The sequence below is a fragment of the Henckelia pumila genome, chromosome 4 (assembly GCF_033568475.1).
Source record: "Henckelia pumila isolate YLH828 chromosome 4, ASM3356847v2, whole genome shotgun sequence".
Lineage (NCBI taxonomy): Eukaryota > Viridiplantae > Streptophyta > Magnoliopsida > Lamiales > Gesneriaceae > Henckelia > Henckelia pumila.
The window spans coordinates 4,500,351-4,523,913 of NC_133123.1; the positions used below are offsets into that span (position 1 = coordinate 4,500,351).

Consider the following 23,563-nt stretch of genomic DNA (forward strand, 5'->3'; position numbering starts at 1 on the left):
TTTTTTTTTGAAATACTAACAGTGTGTTTGGTGGATAGAATTTGGAGGGGATTTGAATTTACAAATATTGTTTTAGTGTTTGACAAAATAAAATTTTAAAACGGGATTGATATTTGACAGTATTTTATTGGATTTCATTTAACTAAGTGAAATCTTTACAATTTCGGATTTCATGGGATTTCATGGGATTTGAGTTTATAAAATAATAAAATTATTTCTAACAATACATTTATAAACTTTAGTTATAAATTTAAGTTTTTTAAACATTTTTTTAAAAAAATATCACTTTCCTAAAATTTATGCTAGCAAATTCCAATATGTATTTTAACTTTTTTCCAAACACCAAAATGAAAATTGAATTCCAGGAATTCCAATTCCAAATCCAATTCCAAATTCTATTTTTTTAAGCATCCAAACACACTAAAGTATTAGTCACTTTTCATTTTTTTTTAAATTTTCTTTTACCTTTTTGGTGGGTTGGCCAATATAACCCCTAACCCGCAACCCACAGCGAGGTGGCTCTATACATAATAGAGAGATATTAAACTAAATCCAAGCATACGGTTTGTTATTCCAAGTTCCTCTTCTCGAATTCATTGGCTCCGATTCATTTTCTTATTTAGCCGGTCATCAGACAAAACCAAAGCACTTTCTCAAGTCTTGACAATTACTCCGGCTAACATATAACTTGGGCTTGGGCCGCCCTTCCAAGCCCTGCCTTTAAAGGCGGGCCGCCCCTAATGTTATTGAACGTGAGGTCCACGTGATCACAATTCACAGTATAGGCTACTGCATGCATATATATCAGCTAAAAATAGTTCAAAACTCAAGAATCGAGGGCCCTCATTTATTATAAGGACTCGGGACAAAATGAGATTACAAAAAAGTAATCTCGGGATGGACTGAAGCTGTATCAAAGTGAGAGTAAAAGACAATCTTCGAGAGAAATACACATATCAGAATCAGATTGGAAGCATCGCCGAAGCAACGTTGAGGAAGGAAGTAATTTAATAATTAACATTATGTTGTAGAAAACATGACAGAGAGTGGATCAACTATACATGAAATTTATCGAGTTTATTATAGCAATGGTTGCACTGTCGACGGGTAAAAGGAAAGACACAAGTGTGAGAGACCGCTTCCCTGAAGGCAAATTTGTAGAATTACGGATTACCACTTCACACGAATCTTTCTATGCAGGTAGTCAGCGTCGACTCTGGAACTGCACCAATGACCGCATCTTTCTTCTCCCCATCCTTGAATATTAGGACAGTTGGGATGCTCCGGATACCATATTGGGTTGCGATTGAAGGGCTGTCGTCGGTATTAACCTTGTAGCATTTGAGTTTTCCCGAATAATCCTTGGCCAGTTTGTCGATGACGGGGTGTATTATGCGGCAGGGTCCACACCATGGAGCCCAAAATTCAACCAAAACAGGTAAATCAGACCCGATCACCAGAGATTGCCAGGTTGCATCAGTAACAGCAGGTACTATATATAGTTCAAGGCAATAATAATGATGCTGTTATCATACTTAACATCATAACAAAAAATTTATATTCAGCACAATAAAATGATTCAAAACAATTTTCACAAAGAAATGCACTGTATTATTTATTAACCGTAAAGATATTTTGAGCCAATAGGCTCAAGGAGTGCAAAAGATTCATCATTCAGCTGCCTTTAACCGGAAATGTAGAAATTTTTTGTCAAAGGGATCTGCTTGCAACTGACTAAACTATAGGTTCATTGAAGACCCACAGAATGACTACAAAGACACGAGACTGAAATCGAATGGAGGGGAAGTGGAAATGAGAGGTGACAGAGATTGATATCGAAGAATTTCAACATTAAGCATGTCACTTATCCGAGCAATATAAACGACAAGTACAATTGCTTTGACTGACAACACATTCATCACAACTCATGCCGAGGAAAATAAGCTATCAAAATTACCGAATGTCCGAATATGAATAGCAAGAATCAAATGGAATTCACGGTATAATGAATCCACGCCATGCATATAAGAGAATCAATTTCTCATCGTTATTAATATTTATTCACCATGCTTCAAGCCATAGGAATCTACAAGCTCCAATACAGCCTTCAAGCATCGTATTTTCAAACACTTCATACTAAATTAATTTGGCAATCTAATACTGTTAACTATTCCATCAGATTAAAAAAAAACGACACAAAAGATTAGCTCCCTACATATCAATTTTGCTCCTAGAACTGAAATTAAAATAAACATTGCATCCCCCCGTTAAACCAGCCAAAGCAACAAAATCAGTGGAACGTTATCACAGCAAAAAGCAAACCTAATCCACAACAAAATTAAAACGTTGTATTCAGCCAGAAATACTCGAGGAAGAAGAATCCTCACCTACGACAGCGGTCTCTTGTGCCTCACAGACGATTCGACCACCGCGGCCAGAAGGTTTGGAAGTGAAATTCGGCGACGTGGAAGAGCGAGTCGAGTGGATCTTAAGACCTCTGAATTCAGAAAATAGGACCACGGAGCGGCGAGATGCGGCGGATCCGGCAATTGGAGCCAAGGAAGCCGAGGGGAGAGCGGAGGCGCGTGGGACAGCTAAGGTTTCCAGCACACCAGCCATGGAGAGGAGAGAATCTGGTTTCACGCAGTAAGTGTGCTAGTGCGTGAGATGTGTGGATAAATGGGGAGTGAGTGAGGCGTGAGCGCTTGTGGTGGAGTGGGGGTGAGTTTGATAATTTTGATATTGTGAATTGAACGGATGAGGTGGAGTTTGAGTTTCGCTTCATTCTTGTTAAATGGATCACGTGCGCCACACATGTCCGTTTCAACTATTGGATTGGGCCTATTTCTGTTCTATTGGGCCCGCTTTTTTGGTACTATTATCTGAAGCGTCACAAAATTATGTCATGACCCAAAACCATAAACAAACGAATTAAATATGAAATCATTACTTAGAAATATTCAAACTTTTCCTTCAATGGTGATTGATTTGGTTATGTTTGTTTCATTATCCCGTTTTAATTTACCCCTTCTGAGTTCTGGCGTCTCATTTTAGTTTTTCAGATCTTTCAACATGAATATTCATTTTACATGAAAGAGTAGAAATATGAGATTGGCATGCTTGAGCAACAATTGAGAAGATAGCAGAACCACTATAAATTGAAATTGGAAGAATAAAATATGAATTACACGGATAACTTACAAGAAACAAATACAGAGAAGAATGAGCTCTGGGACAAAGAGAGAAGCCATTCACTTGAGAAATATAAAAACACGAGGATGTGAAGGCAACGTGAATGTGGCCGGATATATTATAACAGTAAGAAAGAAGCTGGTTAATTTGTAGGCGATTATGCAGCTAAGACAGGTTTCTTTCCCGCATGTAATGCTCTATTTTCTCCACATCTTCTGGTACATCGACACCGTGGGACTCATGGTCAACTTTTATCACCTGCAGATCGCTAAAAAGTGACTAATAATCCTCTGAATAATTAAATTGATGTGTGGGAAATTAAGAAAATAGGAGAGTAACAAGGGTAACAATTCTTGCTGGCACCTTCATTTTGTACCCATTTTCAAGGACCTTGAGCTGCTCAAGATCTTCTTCCAGTTGGAGTGGTGTTGGTGGAAGCTCGGGATATATCTTGAGAAATTTAGAATCAAAGCTCTGCACAAATATCAATATCATAGCATACTATGATCTGATTCTTATATTGGATACGTGAAGCAAGCGCAACATCTGCAAATAGTGATGGCAGTTTGATACCTGAATCCCCAGATGAAGCAAATATGGAAATTGAGGGGTAACTTTTCCAGACCTGCATGCGTTAGAGTTAATCAAAGTATATTTTGGCCATGTTGCATGTGATAGATAAGAATGCATATAGGATTAGAGCCTTAGAAGAACCAACTTGTTAAACGGTATAAGTCCTCGTGAGAAATAAATTGCATAGCCACGGTTATCTACGACACATTTGACACGATTAGGATCAAAGGCATCTTCAGGATTTAAAGAAGTAACGGCGGTGCTGAAGACAGCATCTGGAGCAGCCTGCATGAACCACATTTTATTTGAGGCATTCAGTGACTTGACCATTCACATGAAAATGGGTAGTAATAGTTTTTCTCAATACAAAACCTTCACTAACTTGAAAATGTAACCGTTAAAATCTCCAGAGGTAATAGTTAAGGATAGGATGAGGTGAGAATATTCTGATATTGATAGTGTGACAACCACTAGCCCCATTCATGATCCAACAAAGATATTGAATCGGCACTACAGAGCATAAATATCTTAATTTGGAAGAGATCTAACCAACGAAGCCATCATCTAAACTTTTGGGGAAAAAAAAAATCAATAAGCTTATTAGCATTTTTAGAAATTCTCAAGTTCAATCCACACGTCTGTAGTTTACCCATATAAAAAACACCAAACTCCATAATGCTTCAGTAATTCCTTCAAAACTTGATCTTTTTGCGAGCTGCTACAAGTAAATGCTTTCTCGGGAATAGATTTAGCTCTTAATATTACAAGGGAAAGCAAGGTTCACAGCATCTTTCACCCCTATGGAGAGATCCGGGGCGAAAACACATACCTGCAAGGCCTTGACAATGCCATCTATTATTTCAGGTTCTATGAGCGGTTCGTCTCCTTGAATATTGACAACAACATCATACTTCTTTCCAATCTTTTGGAGAGCTTCATTACAACGTTCGGTGCCTATGAATTTCAAAACAAAACTCCATAAATCAAATCTCTTTCCCATGTTCTCTGCAAAATCAATGCAAGATACTGTACCATTTCGACATGATTCCGAGGTCATTACCACATCAGCACCAAATCCTCTACAACATTCAGCAATCTTATCATCATCTGTCGCCACAACTACTCAAATAACAAAGCCCCGAATCACCCATGACAAAAACCAAATACTCAAGTAAGTTACAAGCTCTCACGTTTGAGCAGACGGAATTGAGCCAAACAATTCGATCCTTACCCACATGGTCCAATGTCGAAGCCAATTTCGCCCTTTCCCATGTTCTCTGCAAAAAGTGAAGCAAAAAAAATCGTAAACCCATTTAATCCGGAAACACTAGCAACCGAAATCGAAAAAAAAAAGAGTCCAAAAGGGCACCTGAATCATGGGCTTGCCGAGTATTTGAACGAGGGGTTTGCCTTGAAAGCGAGAGGACGCATATCGAGCAGGTATAATTCCGATGACCCGGCTCCGGAACCTTACCGATTGACGATAATATGCATGGGCACCAAGCGCCACCGCGATCGCCGCCCCCGCCGCCAGGCAGTGAATGACCCAAGACTTAGCGGAGCTGGAGCTTTGCGATGATTCGCAGATCGGCATTAGAAATTGTTGTCAGGAACAGGAAAGATGAGATCAGAGAGGCAAAGATAGCTACTCAAGAGTGTAGGACATATCGAAATGGACCAAATTATGTCGTTGAATCGTCGGTTGTGTAATGATGCTCATGGGCTTTCAACTGTAGTGATCATATACTACTCTTTTTTCCGGGAAGAGTAATTCTACTTTTAAAATATATTTAAATATTCTTTTTTCAAATCGAAATTTAATTCGTTGCTAAAAAAATACCATATACTGACTCGGGTTTCGCCCTGCGATAAACGTATGCTTGCATACATAGAACAAAATTACGATGTTTTATCGCCGGGAGGAGTGTTTTAATTAATAATTGGGAAAATAGTCACCGTTGCATTTTCACATACGTTTGAAAATTACTTCGACAAGTAAATAAAACAATCTTTTGCAACCATTAAATATGGCAATCGCAAGCTCGACGGTAGAACGCCACTCACACATTTTAAATACGTTTGATATGATTACGTGATCTATAATAAATCACATAAATCATCAAATCAAAAGATTGCGTGTGTTTTTAACCAAAGAATACCGTATGACATCAATACGCGCTACTGAGCCCAACTACGTTAGGACAGAACATTCACTTTTTATGCTATCTATGCTTGAAAATAAATTTTAAGGGTGAGATCCATAGCGGCCGTTGTTCCGGCTGCTATTGTAACTTTGATGGTGTTTCCACTTTTGTTTCTTTGTCCGCGAGTTCTTCAAATCACCATTTTCTTCGCTTTTCTTCTTCTTCTTTCTCAAGCCCGTCACAGAACCATTTTCTTCATTTCTGTCTACACCCTGGGTACCAAAACCATTCACTTCCTTGGTAAAACTGTTATCCTTAGACGACTTCCTTTTTTTGTCCTGCTGGCCAGGAATTCCGTTTCCACGTGGAAGTGGCTCTTCATCTTCATCATTCGGCCTCCAGTTGCAATAAATCTCCTGCTGATCGTCAAAGAGTTGTTCCAATGGCTCTCCAGCACCAGGAAATAAGGTATTAAAGGTTGAATTCTGAGTCAACCCTCCTTTCCGTTCCAATAGTACAGCATCTGGTCGTATGAGGGCACCAAGGATGCTTTTCTTGGGTCCAAGGCGCAATATGGCCTTCTCATTTGTCAGAGTGGAGTATGCCATGGAAAATGCAGATCTGACCTGTAGAGGCTAGAGATCAACAATGATGATAAAAGTACCACAGAAAAAAGAAAGTAGCCTTAAACTAGGGGAGCAACGGTCTTAACAATTCATAAATCCAAGAAAGAAGCCTGACTCTGGTTGGCATGTTCAAAGATTATGATAAGCATTGATCATCCGTGAATACTAAATTATGACCGTATAACTTGTTTCTCTCATTCACGTTGGCGAGAGGTTGCCTTTTCAATAACTAACGCATAGCGGCACACTTCTGGCATTCACTTACCAGTGCACCATATTGCAAGTAATAAAGGAACATTCAGTTTTTGAACCAAAATGAAGGAATATAAGTGGAAATAGAGGATCCAAAAAATTATTGCAAAATTTTTTTACCTGATAATAGTTGAAAGAGCTCTTCCCTACATCATTATCTGGAACCTGTTATTACAGAAAAATATGTGGATAAGTGACCAAATGGAGTATCATCTTATTCCGGGAGAACGTCAAGCCTTCAGTTTTCCTTTCATTCCAGAGATTTGTTTGAAAGACACGTGTTCAAAAGGAAGACCAGACTAAAATTCATTAGATAACCTGGGGGTCTTCGATTGAGATAAGGGAAGCCCGACCTTCACCTGAAAATCTGAACAGTAGGCAATACTATAAGAAATAAGGAATAAATGATCAAGTAAAAGTAACACCTATTATAATGCAAAAACTTCTAACCCTTTGCTACTTTTTGGAAAGAAGGTAGTGCTTCCACCATTGCAAGAAATACCAACATCAGCTGTATTCAATTTGCGGCCATACATATCAAAAAAGTTCACCTATATTTCACCAAAAACAAGAAAGTCCATGAAATTTGTACATGACACCATAAGCTCATGCACCTATCACATCCTTAGTTTAGAAACTAAATGAAGCATGCTGCCATACCGTTACTAAAAGACTTCTCAAAAATTGAAGATAGATTCGTAAATAAATGAAAAAGAAATTGCATGGTGTACTTGACAAAGAGCAGTATGTAGTAATCAACGATAATGGCATGAATGCTGTCAAAAGTAAAACAAACAAGTTTGCAGATTAATAGATACCACTAAACAACAATATTGCTCCCATGAAGTGAACATTATCAATGCATTATTCTACAAAATCATCTGGTTGATGCATCATCTTTACAATTAAGGATAAGCTAAGTGCTTGATAACAGCAAAGAATTTGGTAGCCCTAGAATATGCCACTCATAGGGAAAAGCTTCTCAATATTTAAATAAATGGAAAGGTTTTAGCATGGCATCATACCAGTAAAACTCCAAGGTTATTATCGAGGGAAGCTTGATCATGCCGGTTCTGGTAGGAAAAAGAAAATCTTATCTTAGTAAAAAATATCCAACAAATAAGAATTCCATCAAAAAGTCGAGATAGAATATACAAGTTGAATGTTTTTATATTTCACATACGAAATCCTACAATAATTTCCAGTGAAACAGCATAAAAATATTTCCACATGAAAATGGAGAACAAAACATTTAAGGGGGGAAAAACACCATTCACCTAATAGCCCTTAACAGAGGCAAAACAATGTAATTACCCGCAACATTGCTATTAGCATGGAAAGGAGCGCATACGAGCCAATTCCACCAGTGTACACCTGGAGAAAGAATGGCAAGTTGCAGGAAATGTAAGATTTGTTGGTCAACAAGAATAAAACTTAAGGAATTTCACCTCATTTAACTCTCTTTGCTGCAGGAAGACTTTCAATATAAGGCACAACGGTCGTAGTGGTGGCCATTTAGATATAGCATTCTGAATAATAAGAAAATGCGAATAATTTCAATCATACAGACAAAAAAAATCTAACAGGAAAATAAATGTGAAATAAATCGACAGGAAAAAAAAAACCTTTATAAACTCAGCAGCTCGTGGTCCAGTATGTGCATCAAAACTGTTACCAAGAGATACATCGTCAATCCCACTCAAGGAAATTAGGTCATCACAAAGTCAACAAGCAGTATTCTGTCAAGTACATTACATGTTCTTTGGTATAGCAAAATAAAGTCAAGAGTATGTGTACACACCACTGAGAGTGTATAAATCAGAAAAGCATTAACAAATAACACATTCCCAGGACCCAACAATTCTTTCTTGTGAAGAAATACAAGAAACAAATGAACCAGCACATATTGAAGGATGAAACCTAAACTAGCAAACGGTAATCATATAACTATCTTTACTATCGACAATGAAAGAGGTGTTAACATGTATGTGGGGTACATAATAAAGTAGATGAACCAACAAAAGACAAGCAGGCACATTACAAATGCCTAGCAATGAACTGCTAATCTTCTGTGGGCAAAAGGAAAATGACAGTGAACAAACTACTGTGAGACAGCCAATATATAAATTTTTCACAAACCATCTAAGATCTCTTCAAAGTTCAGTAAATTAGTAATCAAATCTTATACCAAATGCCATTCTACTTTTTCCTCCAAGGCAGCCAACATATTTAATTTCTCATCACCAGCTGATAGTCCTATCGAGTTTAAGTAAACAGAGGCCTAACCTTATATCAAATGCTATACCACTTTTCTTCTCCACAAATTTGATGATTGGTACTCGAGCCTTTGCAATAACCTGATATAGGAAGGCATTGAAAATTTTGAATATGTGGTGGAAAACAAGCGATGGCAAAATTCAAACCACAAATGATACCTGTATCTTCTTAGCAATCCCACTTTGAGATAGAGCCCTGGAAAGAGCAAACAAACCAGTCTGGGGACTACTTACATTTGAACCCAAGATAACAACCTGCCCAAGTACCACATAGCAAAGACAGATTGCTTACATTTTATATTAGCTTGCATGCTCCAAAGGTCATCCGCACAAAAAAAAAAACACAAAACAAAACAAACAAAAAAACTGATCACAAGATATCTGCTGCAACGGAATCAGAAAGAAAATATATCAAATAAATGTGAATCACCATAACGTTTATCCCACTGGAATCCATTTAGAGTTCACCCATGGCCTTAATCAATTTGATAACAATCTAAACAGGAAGACATAATTTTAGGATTGGCAAAATCAAAATTTTACAAGTTATTTTTACAACCGGGAAATTCACTCAAACTAAAGTAGATAAATTCTGACTTGCTTTTATTATATAAGAACACACAATAAGACCCGGGTGCATTACAGCATGTATATTTATTCATCTCTTTTCAAATATCAGTAAGTTGAAGGGCAATCTATCATCTATGTAACTTAGCTTCAGAAACCAACCCAAGATGGATATTTTTAATATTTGGGACAAACACAAACCCTCCTGATGAAATGGAAAAACATTAGTTTCCATGATACTGAAAATAGATACAACATGACAGCCAAAAGCCAATAATATCAGTAATTCCCTTGGCTCGCATTCTGACATCTCCATCAGTACCTAAGTTATTATGAACTTCTCAGGGTGATTGCTGAACAATCCATATCAAAACCATAAAAAATTTGGCTTTTGATTGTAGTCTACCATAATTTCTCTGGTATCCTTTAGCAAAAAAATGCTAATACTTCATAGCACAGATCCAGATTCATGATTTACATTCAACTGACAAAATTTCATTCAATAAACCATTAATACATATCCTCATAATGAAACCTTCCAAAGCAATAATCACGGAATTCAATGGTTCACATTCCATACCCCCTGATAAAAATGACATCTCATAAATAATTGATAACTTTGGCCAGTTATATCACATTTGCAGACAATTATATCTCCAATTTGCAAGTTGAAAATAGAAAATATGTCAATATATCAGAAATAATTGCTAAAAATAAATCATTCAAATGACTAATAAACAGTTTCAAGCTTACATCGATATCACTAGACGGAAGATAAAGCCCCGTCTTAAATGATCCAAAAACTTCAGCCTGCACGACACACCTTCACAGATATAAACATTTGTCCGCAGATATATATATTTGTATATATATATATATATACCGCATCCCAAATACAAATACGCGACAAAATCTTACATACCTTAGCATTAGGCCAGACATATTTTATAACATCAAAAACAGATTCTACTGCAGCATTTCGGAACCCTTGCTCCTCAGGTGTTGGCGAGAGAAAATTACAAAAATCGAGTATCTCTGCACGTATCCAATCTTATAATTAGCAGTGAAGTTTACTAGATTACGCATAGTATCTGCATCAAACTTTTATTCAAGCGTCCGCATGCTTAAATTGCATAGTTCAATGCAGCAAAAGATGAGAAAACTCGAACCTCGGTGGAGACGGAGCATGGGGCTTTTGAAGTGAAAATTGGAACTAAACCAGCTGCCTTCTAGAGTCCTATGTGGCGCCGAAGTGGAAGCTTCCGCAGGCGTCCGAGGAAGAGGAGCGGTTAAAACTGAAATCTCTCTAGATTCCTCCAATTCGTTCACGTCGAGAGAGAAGTAATCCGCCGTGGAGGATTCTGGAGATGCACATTGGGCGGAGGAGAGGGAAATCAGGTTTCGGAATACGACGTAGGATTTGGACTCTTCCGGAGGAGTAGGCGCCGTTGATGTGGCGGCAAGAGGGCTTAGGGTTTCATAGAGGATGCTCTGCCCTTCCATTGTTTGCCGCTTGCCGGTCAGGAAACCGACAGGACCAGGACTTTTTCCTTCTCCTTTCGGATTAAAATTTATGCTCACATATATTTTTCCGGGCTAAAGGCCGCGTTTTCCATAGGCTTTAGGCCCATTATAGTCTCCTTTTTTCTTTTTTCTTTTTTTGAAGAGCATAATAATCTGTTCGTGTATGGGTTTACTACTTTTACATGGGCTCTCGGCCCATAATAGTCTGCTAGAGCACAGGTACTTGCTTTATGACGACGGCGGACAGTCCGTCCTGGTTGATGACGAGATGTTAGTTATTCAAAACAGGTATAATCACGGTCCGCTTTTGTGGTTTTTTTTTTTAAAAAAAAATTAAATCAAATTGTTTTTTGTGGTTCGGTTATATTTTAATTGCGATTTTACATATAAAATTAATTTCGCGATTTTGAGCGGTTTTAAGTTTTCTTTTTAGTCATGATTGTAAAATAATTTCAAAAAATATTTGTTGTGCACTTTTGTTAAGAAAGAAATAAAAGAAAATAGTAAAAGAATGTTGCGAGAGAAGTGACGGAGTGCAACTTGAAATATATATTAAGTTGTTGTTAATAACATTATTTAAAACAACTATATAAGATCAGACGATGCGGTTTCATGTTTTTTTAAAAACTGCGGTTATTTATAGAAATTGAAAAAAGTGGCGCGATGTGGTGCGGTTATTCGAACGGTTATAGAAAGATTTTGATCGACTCTAATTCAAAGCAATGTTCTAAAAAGCGCTAGGCGGAGCGATTTTTTTTAAACCTAAAAAATAAATATCTTGGAATATTTATGAGTTTTATTATAAAATATAATTTTTATGTAATATGTTTTTTCAGTTTTTGTATTAAATTCTTGTAAAATTTTAAAAATATAGTCTCTCACGTGAAAGGGGCGGCGAAAATTGCCGCGGTCGGCAACAAGAAGCTTGAAGATTGAAGACTTCTCGATCTCTCTTTTCTCATTTATCTGCTTTTCTTCCGCCTTTTCTTTTGTTTTTATTTCTATCTTTTTCGTTCTGGCTCTTTATTTTCTTTTAAGTTTTTTTTTTTACATATAATAACTTAACTGCCTAGGCAATAAGCGCCTAGGTGGTGCCTAGCCCGGCAGCCACCTGGCGGGCAGTTAAGCGGGCGACGTCTCTAAACGGAGGCGGAGATGGCGGAGATTTTTAGAACACTGATTCAAGGTAATCAGTGTACAATTTTACGATTTTTTAAAAAAAATTAAACTAAATTATGGTTCGGTTATACCTTATTTTTTAATTGCAGTTTTACGGTTTTTTTAAAAAAAATTAAACTTCATAATTTATTTATTTTTTTGAAAAAAGAAAAACAAAAAACCCGATGGAGAGAGATTTGAATATCAAATTAAACTAAATTGTGGTTCGGTTATACCTTGATCGTGATTGAAATGATATCAATCTTAATACATAATTCAAATTCATCATAGTTAACACTATACTTAACATTTCAGATAAGATTTGAAATTCACCTAATAAAAATGCATCCAAACAACCAATTACATTTGAAATCCAAGTTTTAAAATAATTTCATCGAGTACAACAAAACGGCATTTGCGAAATCAATTTGATTCAGCAGGCGAATATTTGCAGAATGCCCAGTGATGTTTGCATAGAGACATTCTGCAAAACTAGCTAACCGAAGGGAACAAAAATTTAAATAAAATCAGTCAAATACGCAATATATATAGTAATTATTGATGCAAGAAAGAACACCAAGAAAATTGAAAATGGAGGATGGAGAAATTTCAAGCTCCGTCCCAAAGCTACATTGGCCTTGGGTAGTGCGTAGCATTTCACAAAAATTATTTATTGACTCAAGGAGAAGCACCTCGAGGAATCTTATCTTCGTCATCGGAGTAAAAGTCGCGCTCACTGAAGTCGTCCTCCTCGCCAGAAAAGTCGTCGCCGGGTGCATCTATATCACATGGATCACGGTGGTGGTCATCCGCATCGCTATCTTCAGAGTCGGAGTAGGAGTCATACGAGGCCTTCCTACCTTTGGGGTTAGCATTGGCATCACCATTAGCCAAAGCCCCGGATTCATTCCCTCCCAATTTCCTGGCCACCTCGGATCGCATCACAGAGAAACGAAATGGCGCATTGAAACATAGCGGGGAATTCGATTCCTCAATTTTAAAGTTCGTCGTCACGAATGATGATCGGAAACGAGGATACAAGTCCTCCGCCAGTCGAGGTGCATCGACTAAATGCGCATCTGGAACGGGGTTCGTGAAGGCGGCGGCGGCCGCCGCGGAGGGGTGGAGCAAGTGGCGGCGGATGAGGCTCTGGAGTGCTGGCACTCGGGAATTCACGAGCTTCGATGCAGACGATATCGTCATTATCAAGAGACAGGAAGATGAGTTTCAAGGTTCAAGTTTCAAGCTCAGAAATGGAAGGGGAATGGGGTTTTAATTTATGGACATTTTGTTAGGGTTTTACCAAGATTGCCGAAGTACTTGGGCCTGGCTTTCAGACACTAGGCTATCTTTTGCAATTTGGGCCGCTGGAGCCTGGATACATGAAATGGTGAAATATGCTCTTTTTTACATAATATAATAATATAATAATAAAAATAAATATAAAATATACAAACATTGGTGGGATTTTCTCTTTCTTTATCTAAATTTTTATGTGAGTTTAGGAGAAATTAGTAGAGTGTGGTTACTAGAAATAAGGTTGAATTATATTTTATATTTGGCTATACCAACTTAATAGTTAATGGGATAATAGCCAAAATAGTCTTGTAAGTTTTTTTGTTTTGTGATTTGATCCTTTAAGCATTCAATTTTTGGTTTTGATCCTGTAAGTTTAGTTATATTTTGGTTTTTAGTCTTTTTTTATTTTAAAAATATTTTTAAATTTATAACCGGACCGGTGATTAAATCGATCTAACTTTAAAAAACGACTCAACTGGTTGGAATGTTTTAACCGGACAGTTGGATTGGAAAATTATTTATATAATATAATTAAATATATATTTTAAATTATAAAAACCTAAAAAATTTATATAAATAGAAATATATATATATATATTTATCGTAGTTTGAAAACTAATTAACTATACAAATTTATATTCAAAAAATATATAAACTCTAATATTAATAAATAATATTTTTAACAAAAAATTTCAAATAATCATGTATATATAATAAAATATTAAATTAAGGTTTTAAAATAAATAAAAAAACTAATTTTCAAAAAAAAATCGAAGAATCAATTTTTCGGTTCTTGACCAGTTCTGCCTGTTCAATCATTAAAACGATTTTTGGGAGTGTTTCGGATCAAATCAGTTATCGGTTTCGGATCGAACCGGTTGAACCAGTCGGTACAGTCCGATTTTGAAAACATAACATTTAATTGTTGATACCACAACAGACACATCATCATTTCTCAATGACACTTAAGCATTTTTAGCTGTTATGTCAGCATTTTCTGATGTCACGTCAACACTCTATGAAGAAATGACTAAAAACCAATTATAACTTTAACTTATAGAACCAAAATCCAAAATTAAATACTTATAGGACCAAAACACAAAATAAGCAAATTTACAAGACCATTTTGACTATATCTCATAGTTAATAACTATTTGAAGTTAAAAATTAGAGATTCATTGATTATATGGCTAGTGAGATGCTACATGTACAGGAACTATGTATAGGCACTACTAGGGGTGTTATCGAGCCGAGCCGAGTCGAGCTCGAGTTCGAGTTCGAGCAGCACACTACTCGAGCTCGAGTTCGAGCTCATATTTTACTACTCGAGCTCGAGCTCGATCGAGTAGTAAAATATGAACTCGAGCTCATATTATAATAAATAAAAATAATTAAATATATAAATAAATATATAAATATTATAAATAAATTAAAATATAAATATAATATAATATTATATTTATATTATTTTATATATATATATATATATATATATGTGTGTGTGTGTGTGTGTGGCTTATCAAGTAGCTCGCGAGCTACTCGATCACATAGTTTCAAAGGTTTGTCATCAAAACAAACACAATATTATTTATCATCACATTTTTTATACTTAGAACCCCATTAAATTATCCTTATCTATTTATCAATATTTATCCTATCGTTTTCTTATCATTTGCTTCAAACGATACCTTACATTATTATGATAAAGTTATAGTGTATGTACAATGAGAGTTGCAGATTGTTATTGAAATTACAAAACTATTTATGCGTTTAAGATAGTTTATTAATCTCGGATAGCCATCTTTCAAACAAAAAATGAAACCATGTTTGTAATAAGAGCATGCCCACAGTAAACTTTTGTCATTCATTAACTACACATATCCTACTTACATTATTTAAACATTCATTAAATCTAGGGGGTGAGCATTCGGTTTATTCAGTCAAAAATCTAACCAAATTAACCGAATTATTTTTAAACTAACTGAATCGAACTGAATTTATGCCAAAACTGATTAAATCGAACCGAATTAAAATCGGTTAAGTCGGTCGGTTAACGAATTAACCGATTTTTTTACAAAATAAATTTAAAAATACAAAATTTTATAAAATTAATGATTGAAATATGATATTTTTATCATAATAAAACACATTAAGCTTTAAAAAAATTAAAATTAAAAAATTAAATACAATATTAAATATAAACACATTAAAAAATATTATAAATTATATGTAAAGCCTAATAAGAAATTCAAATTTTAATTATTTATAATTTGGTTAACCGAATTTTTTTGTACGAAAACCAAAAATCGAACCGAATTAATCGATTTAACCGAAATTTCCAAACACTAAAACCAAATTTTCGAATTAATCAAACCAAATTTTCGAATTAATCAAACCAAATAGTTTCGCAACATGAACTCACCATGAAAATGGAGGGTGGAAAGAGTGGAGATTATGAACTTGAGAATACAACGCTAGAAGAATCCATATCGAGATTCAGATTCAACAGGAGTATAAGTTCAGGTTACGTTCAAATGTACACATTGTCAAAATAGGGCCAGGCATTGAGATTTCGTAAAAAAAAAACACTACGTTCTTTCTACGAGGAGTCAATGCGCCAATCAGTCGCAACTAATAACCAAAGGCGAGTAGCAAGTAGCGCGCTCACATAAAGTCTCAGATTTGCAAATTCATTAGCCTAATGGAATAAGATTAAGGGCCCTAGGAGCAGCAGTTGCTGATCCGGTGGCCTTTAGAGACGAAGAAAGGAACTCTTGGCAATCTTTAGCTCCAATTTGCGAAAATGCATTTACCAGGATAGGAATGAATCCAGCCAAACTGTTCTTGAAATGCTGTGAGCAGCTCTTGTCACCTTCATCGACATCTTGAACGCCCCCTTTAACAAGACAACCTACTTGAGCACCATCCAAGTATGCTTTACAGGATACCATAATATCACGAGCATATTTGCAATAATGCCCTACTACAAAGTCCTCAAAGTGCTACAAAAACAAATGAATTAACAAGTAATTTATCAGTAGAATAAAGGCATTGGTTTGAGTTCAATTCGATGACAGACATGAAGTGGAGAGATGGATTCAGCTTACCATTGGCGGCCTTTTCATGCTGTACACCATCGTTTGGAGGGAGTAAATAAATGTAGTCTCGTTGTATTCCAATGATCGTTTTTCTCCAGTTGGAGAGCCACTCGTGTTTGCATATCCAGGCTCGTTAAAGTAGGGCTTGGCATTCAAAATCAGCCCTTGTATGGAGACCAAAACTTGTAACATGGTAGAAACACCAGGGATCCACTTCTCTTTGTTGTTACCACTCCATGTATTAAGAAGGCTAAGACACACTTTTCCACAATTATATAAATTAGGGTTGATTCGTAGACCACCTGAATGATAATGGACAAGCTGCCAGAATAGAAATCAAGTGATTAGGCCCCAAATTTACCAGCTTATAGACAACAAGCTGCATTCTTCGGAAGAAATAAAAAACACATACAGGTGGAACATTAGGATAACTGCTCGGAAAGAAGACATCAAAGAAAAAGAGACCATCATGGTATGGTGTCCCCTCTGCTCCTACAATCGCAGCTCGCAAAAGATTCATCCTGGCTTCGTAAACCCTTACGAATATAGTATCTGTGTTGGTGACAGCACAAAAAATATAAGGTTATGGGCCAAGCTATTCTAAATATCAGCAAAATAATGCATTAGCTATGATAACATATAGAGGCTACACATGCAAGTGTTGTGATTCATAATTTGATGCCGATACTTTGTAAATTCATTACTGTAATCAAATAAACATGCTGGCCAAAAATGTTACACAGGGAGATGTGAATTACTGTAATCAAATAAACATGCTGGCCAAAAATGTTACACAGGGAGATGTGATGGAGGACTTTCAAAACATACCGGGTAAATCTTTTTCCAGAATCTTCCATTCTTCCTGTACTCTCTTAGCCCAATTCTTTGGTGGCTGTCAGACATTCAAAGACAATATCATAAAGGCACAAATGAACTTTTGAAGAGATCAGACAAGAAAAAAAACCCATTTATTTAAATAGCAGTTACCTGTTTGCCAGATGAAGCATTTTTGGAGTAGAAGTGATCCGAATAATCATCAACTGTGTCAAATTTGTTAAAACCTCCAAATTTGTGCAAAACTTCATCAAATTTTTTTGTATCCACATTTGTGGTCTGCATTACCATGGGAGATTCACCATTTTTAATATTGGTGGAATCTTGAGGCCAGGTGACAAATTCAGTCAGAAACCCTGAAGGGCCAATAGAAGGTCCTAACACATTCAGGTGTAAATCCTGCCACGGAGCCATATAAGTTTCCGTTCCAGGAGAGCTCGATGGCAATTTCAAATTCAGAGAGGTACTGGCATGATTGCCAATGACGGGTGGATAACTTGCACCAGATGATAACTGACCTAGTGGACCAGAATAGGCAACCTGGGATGCACGAGTCTTCCTTTTACTCTTTCCAAAGGAATGCAAAGGTTCCTTACCGTGCTTAAGAGCCAAACTGATGGAGGAATGTGAACCCAGAAAGGCTTTACTACTTGAAACAGTTGATTTCTTTGGAGCTACACTAGGTTCCAACGATTTGTATGGTAGTTTCAACTTTTGAGGTTTGCTAGTTGATTTGCTCCATGATGGTAATGGCCATGACGATAGAGGTGAATTTAAGCTAGAAGGGACAATGGCATCATCTGACTTTAGTTGCAAACTTGAGTTAGTTGAAGTACCAGTAGCTGTCAAGTTAATTTTATTTGTGGGAGAACTTGGTAACCAGGGAAATGGCGCCTCAATACCTGGTGGCATATCCATGTGATCAAAATGTGATTCTAACATCGTACATTCGTCAAACAATATGTCCTCATAATAATTATCTAGCCAGTCATCTTCTCCGAAGAAATTATTAGAGCAGGAATCGTCTGTAATCATTGAATCACGTGATTGTAAAGCACCATTGGTTGATGATTGGATGTCGCTTGCCAATCCATCAGTTGCTAAACCACCTAGACCAATTGAAAAAGCAGACAAAGCCTCCTACACGCCAGATAAAAGAAAATTTTATTACATTGATGCGGCAAAAGGAAGCACCAAAAAAACAAAATTCAAATTAGTGAGAATAGTGCAGTACCTTGCCTTTCCCATGGACATTAACTTCAGGATCTATTATCATTACATCACCACAGTCTTCTTCTTCTACGTCAACATCAATTATCTCATGAAAAATAACCTTCAAGAAAAATGGTCACTTGAAAGTTAGGATGAGTGCATATGGTATTACTTTCAGAACATGAGTTATAGGGAAGCAAAACAAGTAACTATTTTCAAATTCTACATGGAGAGTGGTTTTCAGGTTCAAGTGATTGCAGACCATATAAAAAGGAAATGTCACGGGTCAAGGAATTAAAAACATTTGTGAACCTACTGATGTTCCAAAAGTTCCTTTCTGAATTCCTGGCTAGGGATCTCTAAGCTCATGCAATTGTCATGAAAAAGTCAAGGCAAACTAAACTGACAGAACCAACACATTATAACAAAAATTCCATCAACACCACCACTTAATTGCGCACTATCATGTGCCGCAATTTTTGCAGATTACATAAAAGCATTCATCAAGGAAAAGAAGTGACAACAAACACTGGGAAGAACTTATGAATAGCAGCCAAGTTTCATTGATTAGTCCTACGTCGAATGATGGTCCATCTGCAGCCTCTTCCAATCCAAAAGTGCCACGGCTGAGAAGAACTTATGAATGTTCTAGCAATAGTGCTAGCAACATGTATTCATGTGCGTCGATCTATCATGACTATGGAAGCCAGGCAAGTCAGATATACACCTAGTACTAGCTAAAGCCTTTTATCCAATAGAAAGTTCAAACAAATGACTGAGTTAATTAAACATCTTCCACCCTCAATCTTCTACCATCCAACTCACCAAGCATTCGAAGGAATATCAGTAAAATAATAGAAACATTATCTACTCAAAGGCAAATCCCCCAATTAAACTTGAGACACAATTCTAAATCAGTCTCATATCAATTATATGCTCGATACTGCCCTCTGATCACAGTAGCCGAGGCATGCAACACAAATAAAAAATAAAAATAAAAATAAAAATCATTACTTGATCAAAATTCAACCATTCGGAACAAACCTCGAACGCCTAAGAATCCTAAAAGAGCAGGGCGTTCCTCTAAACGTATCTCAAACTCAAGAAGAACCGAAACAAGCCCAATTGAAAAAACTAAAAAGGAAATACAAAATAATAACTCAAAAGATTCACCTCTTTTTGTTTGGAAGACTTAGATTTAGAAGTATGATTGGAGGGCGGCGCGATTTCCAACACCTCCACATCCTTACACGCCGATGACGAACTTCCCCCCGGAAACACCCGTTTTCTGCACCATCACTCTTACAACATCAGACAACACAAAAGCTTAGTGGGGGGGAAAAAAAGAAACCGAAAGGGAAAAAGAAACCCACTTGGAATTCTGGTGGACATAACGAGAAACCGGCGTGGGCGACTCCATTCGATCGGCTGGAAAATGAAACACGAGGGGTAACAAAAAATCCTACGATAGATCGATGGGCATCCACTTCTTCTCAGCGACGGCTCATCTTCCCCTGATTTTCAGCGAAGTTCTAATATCAAATCAACAATTAAATAATAATTTAATTAGCTTCGAGGGTTCCGTTTGCTTCTTGGAGGCTGAATCAATGAGAACGGATAATCCCGTATAAATAAATAAATAAATTCATAAATAAACACACAAAATCGTGTGCTGCGGACCGAAATTTTCTTCAAAATTGAGAGAGGGAGATAGTCTCGCTCACTTGTGTCTCTGTAATTTACGTTTGCTTGGATTGGCGCCTAGACAAGTACTTCACTTGGGATCGTCGGGTGGGTTGCAAGTTGCAACGCAGATGCGCTTTGACCAAAAAGCCCCGGGAATTTCACTTTATTTAGCAACTCTGCCATTCGGGGTGGAAAAATATGCCTTTGGACGTGTTGACGGGTTGAGAAACGCGGGACCCTTTCCTGCATGTGTGCCACGTAATAATAAATTTATATATGTTCTGTGCTTTTTGAGGAGGGGCAAATGTGTCAATATCTCTAATCTTCATTATCTAATCTGTTATTTATTTTAATTTTAATAAAAAAACGAGCAAATCCAAATCCAAATCCAAATTCAAATCAAATCGCTGCTTTCGATTACTTTTTAGTTAATTATGGTTTGAATCGATTTTAAATCAATGAGAACCAAAATTTTTGGGTTTGATTAAAGTTTTCCATTTTGGTGTTTGGAAAATAGTTAAAATATATTTTTAAATTTGATGGTATAAATTTTATATAAATGATATTTTTTTAAAAAAAAATTGAAGAAAACTTAAAATTTATAACCAACGTATATATATTTATTATTAAAATATTTTTATTATTTTTATAAACCCAAATCCCATGAAATCGCATGAAATTCGACCAATTTTATAAGGATTTCAGTTAGCTAAATGAAATCTTATGAAATCTCATCAAATACCAATCCCGTTTTGCCAAACACTAAAACAGTATTTTCAATTCCAAATCTCACCAAATCCAATACAATTCCGTGATTCCAAACACAGTGTAAGAGGGAAAATTGCGATTTGGGTCTAATAATATTTTACTTTTTTATTTTGATTTTTTTATGTTTTCATATTTCAATTTTGTTATGTATGTTTTCATTTTAGTAATTTTATTATTTTTTTCGTCGAAAACAATGATATGACACTGCACGCATTAGCTTCACATTAAAAAAAATAACTAAAATTATCCAAAAAAAATAAACAAACAAACAAATTAAGAGAAACGAAATCATAAATAAATATAGAAACCAAAAAGTAATTTTATCATATAAAGATTTATGTGTATAATAACACTTGTTTAAAACTTATATCATTGTAAGAGAAATAACAGACAATAACATATGATTGCCGATTTTTTTTCTGAGTTAAAATAACTCATTTCGAGAATTTATAATTTTTGTGCTAAATTTGCAATGTTATTGTCGATTATTATTAGTTATTATATTATTAAATGATTTAATATGTGTGCATGTTAGTATTTGTATGTCAATTTATAACAATGTTTTATTTTAACAATTTTGTTAAAATTATCAAAACATTTCATTTGGAAAAAAGTAAAAATTTAGAAATCGAACATCCAAATTTTTTTTTTGACAGGTAAATTATAACTTTTAATTAAGAACAAATAAAGTCTTTCGTTTGAATATTTAATTTGCTTTTAAATTATTGATGGTTTTGTTTGCTATCTAGTAGAACCAATAACTTTTTTTGATTTAACCTATTTATGAATTATATATGGTCCTAGAATATATATATATTTAAATTTGAATATCTTATATTACGTATAGTGCACACCACCAAAATGTAAATTCTCAAAACCTTTGTTCGAGTTAGGGAAGTTTCCAAATGCAATTATTTCCTATTTATTGTCCTAGGCCACGTATATTTAAATTTAGTAATTGAACATCTTATATACGTATACACATACGCGCGTACATATATATCAATATATGTATGTATATTTTAAAACATAGATATTATTATAGCATATAGTTTGTAAATAAAATAAATGATGCATTCAATGCCTAAGAAATGATTGCATTCGGTGAAATTCGTATTTGCGTGTCATTGTGTGTGTCAAACACGTAACAAAGTACGAGACAGAAGAGTAGACTGTAGAGTGATGTGTTAAGTAATAAGTTGTAGACTATAAAATTGAGAAATAGTTTTTTATTTTTTTTATTTTTATTTTATCAAAGAAACATATTTCATTCATCAAGATAATTAGTCATTAGATAAAATTTGCTTCAGAAACCAAAGTATTACAATTCACATCCGACTAACACTAAGAAAAAAATAAAAAAGAAGCTATTTTTCAGAAACCAAGGTATCAGATCTGGCTAATGTCTTAGGGAAATGTCTTATAGAACATAACAGAATAATATCGAAGACTCCATTAAAGATGGAGAGAAAAACATATCTTCAATAATATGTTGTGAATGATACAATTCCAAAGAAAACAAGCAGTACACGTGAGTGTCCACACGTGTATGACTAACTATTTATTATGACTAAATATGACTTAATCACAAAATCTAATCCTAATACGCCCCCTCAAGATGAGGAGTGAATATTGTGAACTCCCATCTTGGATAGAAGAAAACGAAACTGACTTGGCAACAAAGCTTTGGTAAAAAAATCAGCAACTTGAAGTGCAGATGAAACATGAAGAACTTTGAGAATTCCAGCCTGAATCCGTTCCCTCACAATGTGGCAATCAATCTCAATGTGCTTCGTTCTCTCATGGAAGACAGGATTTAAAGAGATGTGAATTGCAGCTTGGCTATCACAATATAATACAGCAGGGCCGTTATGTATTATACCAAAATCCTTCAAAAGAGATATAAGCCATGTGACTTCACACGTAGCAGCTGCCATGGCTCGATATTCGGCTTCGGCAGAAGATTTAGACACTGTATGTTGTTTCTTGGAACGCCAAGAAACCATAGACTTCCTAAGAAAGACACAAAAACCCGTAACAGAGCGTCTAGTATCCACACAAGCTGCCCAGTCGGAATCAGAAAAGAGTCGTAGTTGCAAATCAGAACTGGAACTAAATAACAATCCCTGACCTATTGTGCCTTTGAAATACTTAAGTACTGAAGTAGCTGCCTCCATATGAGGTTTCCTAGGATTAGATAGAAACTGGCTCAAACGATTAACCGGGTAAGCTAAATCAGGACGAGTAATGGTGAGATACAATAAGCGTCCGATCAGCCGTCGATAGGGAGATGGATCAGCAAGAGGTTCACCATCATCGTGACTCAATTTCAAATTAGCATCCATGGGTGTACT

The 23,563-nt window shown here is 35.8% G+C and overlaps 4 protein-coding genes across 6 annotated transcripts; all 4 read right to left on the minus strand.

Moving 5' to 3' along the window:
• Positions 1-919: 919 nt before the first annotated feature.
• Positions 920-2,744, minus strand: LOC140867189 (thioredoxin). The gene is made up of 2 exons (XM_073272264.1): positions 2,388-2,744; positions 920-1,492 (listed from the first exon to the last, which is right to left on the minus strand). The coding sequence occupies exons 1-2, from the start codon at positions 2,617-2,619 to the stop codon at positions 1,179-1,181; spliced, it is 546 nt and encodes a 181-aa protein (XP_073128365.1). The 5' UTR covers positions 2,620-2,744; the 3' UTR covers positions 920-1,178.
• Positions 2,745-3,125: 381 nt separating this feature from the next.
• LOC140867188 (3-deoxy-manno-octulosonate cytidylyltransferase, mitochondrial) lies at positions 3,126-5,739 on the minus strand. Its single transcript, XM_073272263.1, has 8 exons — positions 5,135-5,739; positions 4,997-5,042; positions 4,798-4,884; positions 4,595-4,719; positions 3,911-4,050; positions 3,766-3,817; positions 3,556-3,666; positions 3,126-3,450 (listed from the first exon to the last, which is right to left on the minus strand). Exons 1-8 carry the CDS (start codon positions 5,357-5,359, stop codon positions 3,358-3,360), a joined length of 879 nt encoding a protein of 292 aa, XP_073128364.1. The 5' UTR covers positions 5,360-5,739; the 3' UTR covers positions 3,126-3,357.
• A 147-nt stretch (positions 5,740-5,886) lies between these two features.
• LOC140867187 (uncharacterized) lies at positions 5,887-11,178 on the minus strand. The gene is made up of 13 exons (XM_073272262.1): positions 10,800-11,178; positions 10,553-10,665; positions 10,384-10,440; positions 9,223-9,318; positions 9,074-9,144; positions 8,413-8,455; positions 8,236-8,316; positions 8,102-8,161; positions 7,813-7,860; positions 7,238-7,338; positions 7,106-7,154; positions 6,908-6,952; positions 5,887-6,535 (listed from the first exon to the last, which is right to left on the minus strand). The coding sequence occupies exons 1-13, from the start codon at positions 11,131-11,133 to the stop codon at positions 6,011-6,013; spliced, it is 1,623 nt and encodes a 540-aa protein (XP_073128363.1). The 5' UTR covers positions 11,134-11,178; the 3' UTR covers positions 5,887-6,010.
• A 4,856-nt stretch (positions 11,179-16,034) lies between these two features.
• Positions 16,035-20,496, minus strand: LOC140863123 (uncharacterized). 3 transcript variants are annotated; one of them, XM_073266299.1, is made up of 9 exons: positions 20,480-20,496; positions 20,129-20,287; positions 19,929-20,043; positions 18,778-18,876; positions 17,697-18,683; positions 17,538-17,601; positions 17,122-17,261; positions 16,719-17,030; positions 16,035-16,613 (listed from the first exon to the last, which is right to left on the minus strand). In XM_073266299.1, exons 2-9 carry the CDS (start codon positions 20,173-20,175, stop codon positions 16,305-16,307), a joined length of 2,073 nt encoding a protein of 690 aa, XP_073122400.1. In that variant the 5' UTR covers positions 20,176-20,287; positions 20,480-20,496; the 3' UTR covers positions 16,035-16,304. The 3 variants fall into 3 exon arrangements, with proteins under 3 accessions (XP_073122400.1, XP_073122399.1, XP_073122398.1); XM_073266298.1 differs by having other exon boundaries at positions 20,436-20,480; XM_073266297.1 differs by lacking the exon at positions 20,480-20,496 and having other exon boundaries at positions 20,129-20,473.
• Between the last annotated feature and the right edge of the window lie 3,067 nt (positions 20,497-23,563).

Coding starts and splice junctions, on each gene's coding strand:
- LOC140867189 (XM_073272264.1), bottom strand. CDS start 2,619: ATGGCTGGTGTGCTGGAAACCTTAGCTGTCCCACGCGCCTCCGCTCTC. Junction 1,493..2,387: donor ACAAGAGACCGCTGTCGTAG/GTGAGGATTCTT, acceptor AACTATATATAG/TACCTGCTGTTACTGATGCA.
- LOC140867188 (XM_073272263.1), bottom strand. CDS start 5,359: ATGCCGATCTGCGAATCATCGCAAAGCTCCAGCTCCGCTAAGTCTTGG. Junction 4,720..4,797: donor CTCGGAATCATGTCGAAATG/GTACAGTATCTT, acceptor TGAAATTCATAG/GCACCGAACGTTGTAATGAA. Junction 3,451..3,555: donor AAAATGGGTACAAAATGAAG/GTGCCAGCAAGA, acceptor AGCGATCTGCAG/GTGATAAAAGTTGACCATGA.
- LOC140867187 (XM_073272262.1), bottom strand. CDS start 11,133: ATGGAAGGGCAGAGCATCCTCTATGAAACCCTAAGCCCTCTTGCCGCC. Junction 10,441..10,552: donor ATGTCTGGCCTAATGCTAAG/GTATGTAAGATT, acceptor TGTGTCGTGCAG/GCTGAAGTTTTTGGATCATT. Junction 7,861..8,101: donor TGCTAATAGCAATGTTGCGG/GTAATTACATTG, acceptor TTTTCCTACCAG/AACCGGCATGATCAAGCTTC.
- LOC140863123 (XM_073266299.1), bottom strand. CDS start 20,175: ATGGAGTCGCCCACGCCGGTTTCTCGTTATGTCCACCAGAATTCCAA. Junction 18,877..19,928: donor AGTCTTCCAAACAAAAAGAG/GTGAATCTTTTG, acceptor TTTTTCTTGAAG/GTTATTTTTCATGAGATAAT. Junction 17,031..17,121: donor GTTATCCTAATGTTCCACCT/GTATGTGTTTTT, acceptor CTATTCTGGCAG/CTTGTCCATTATCATTCAGG.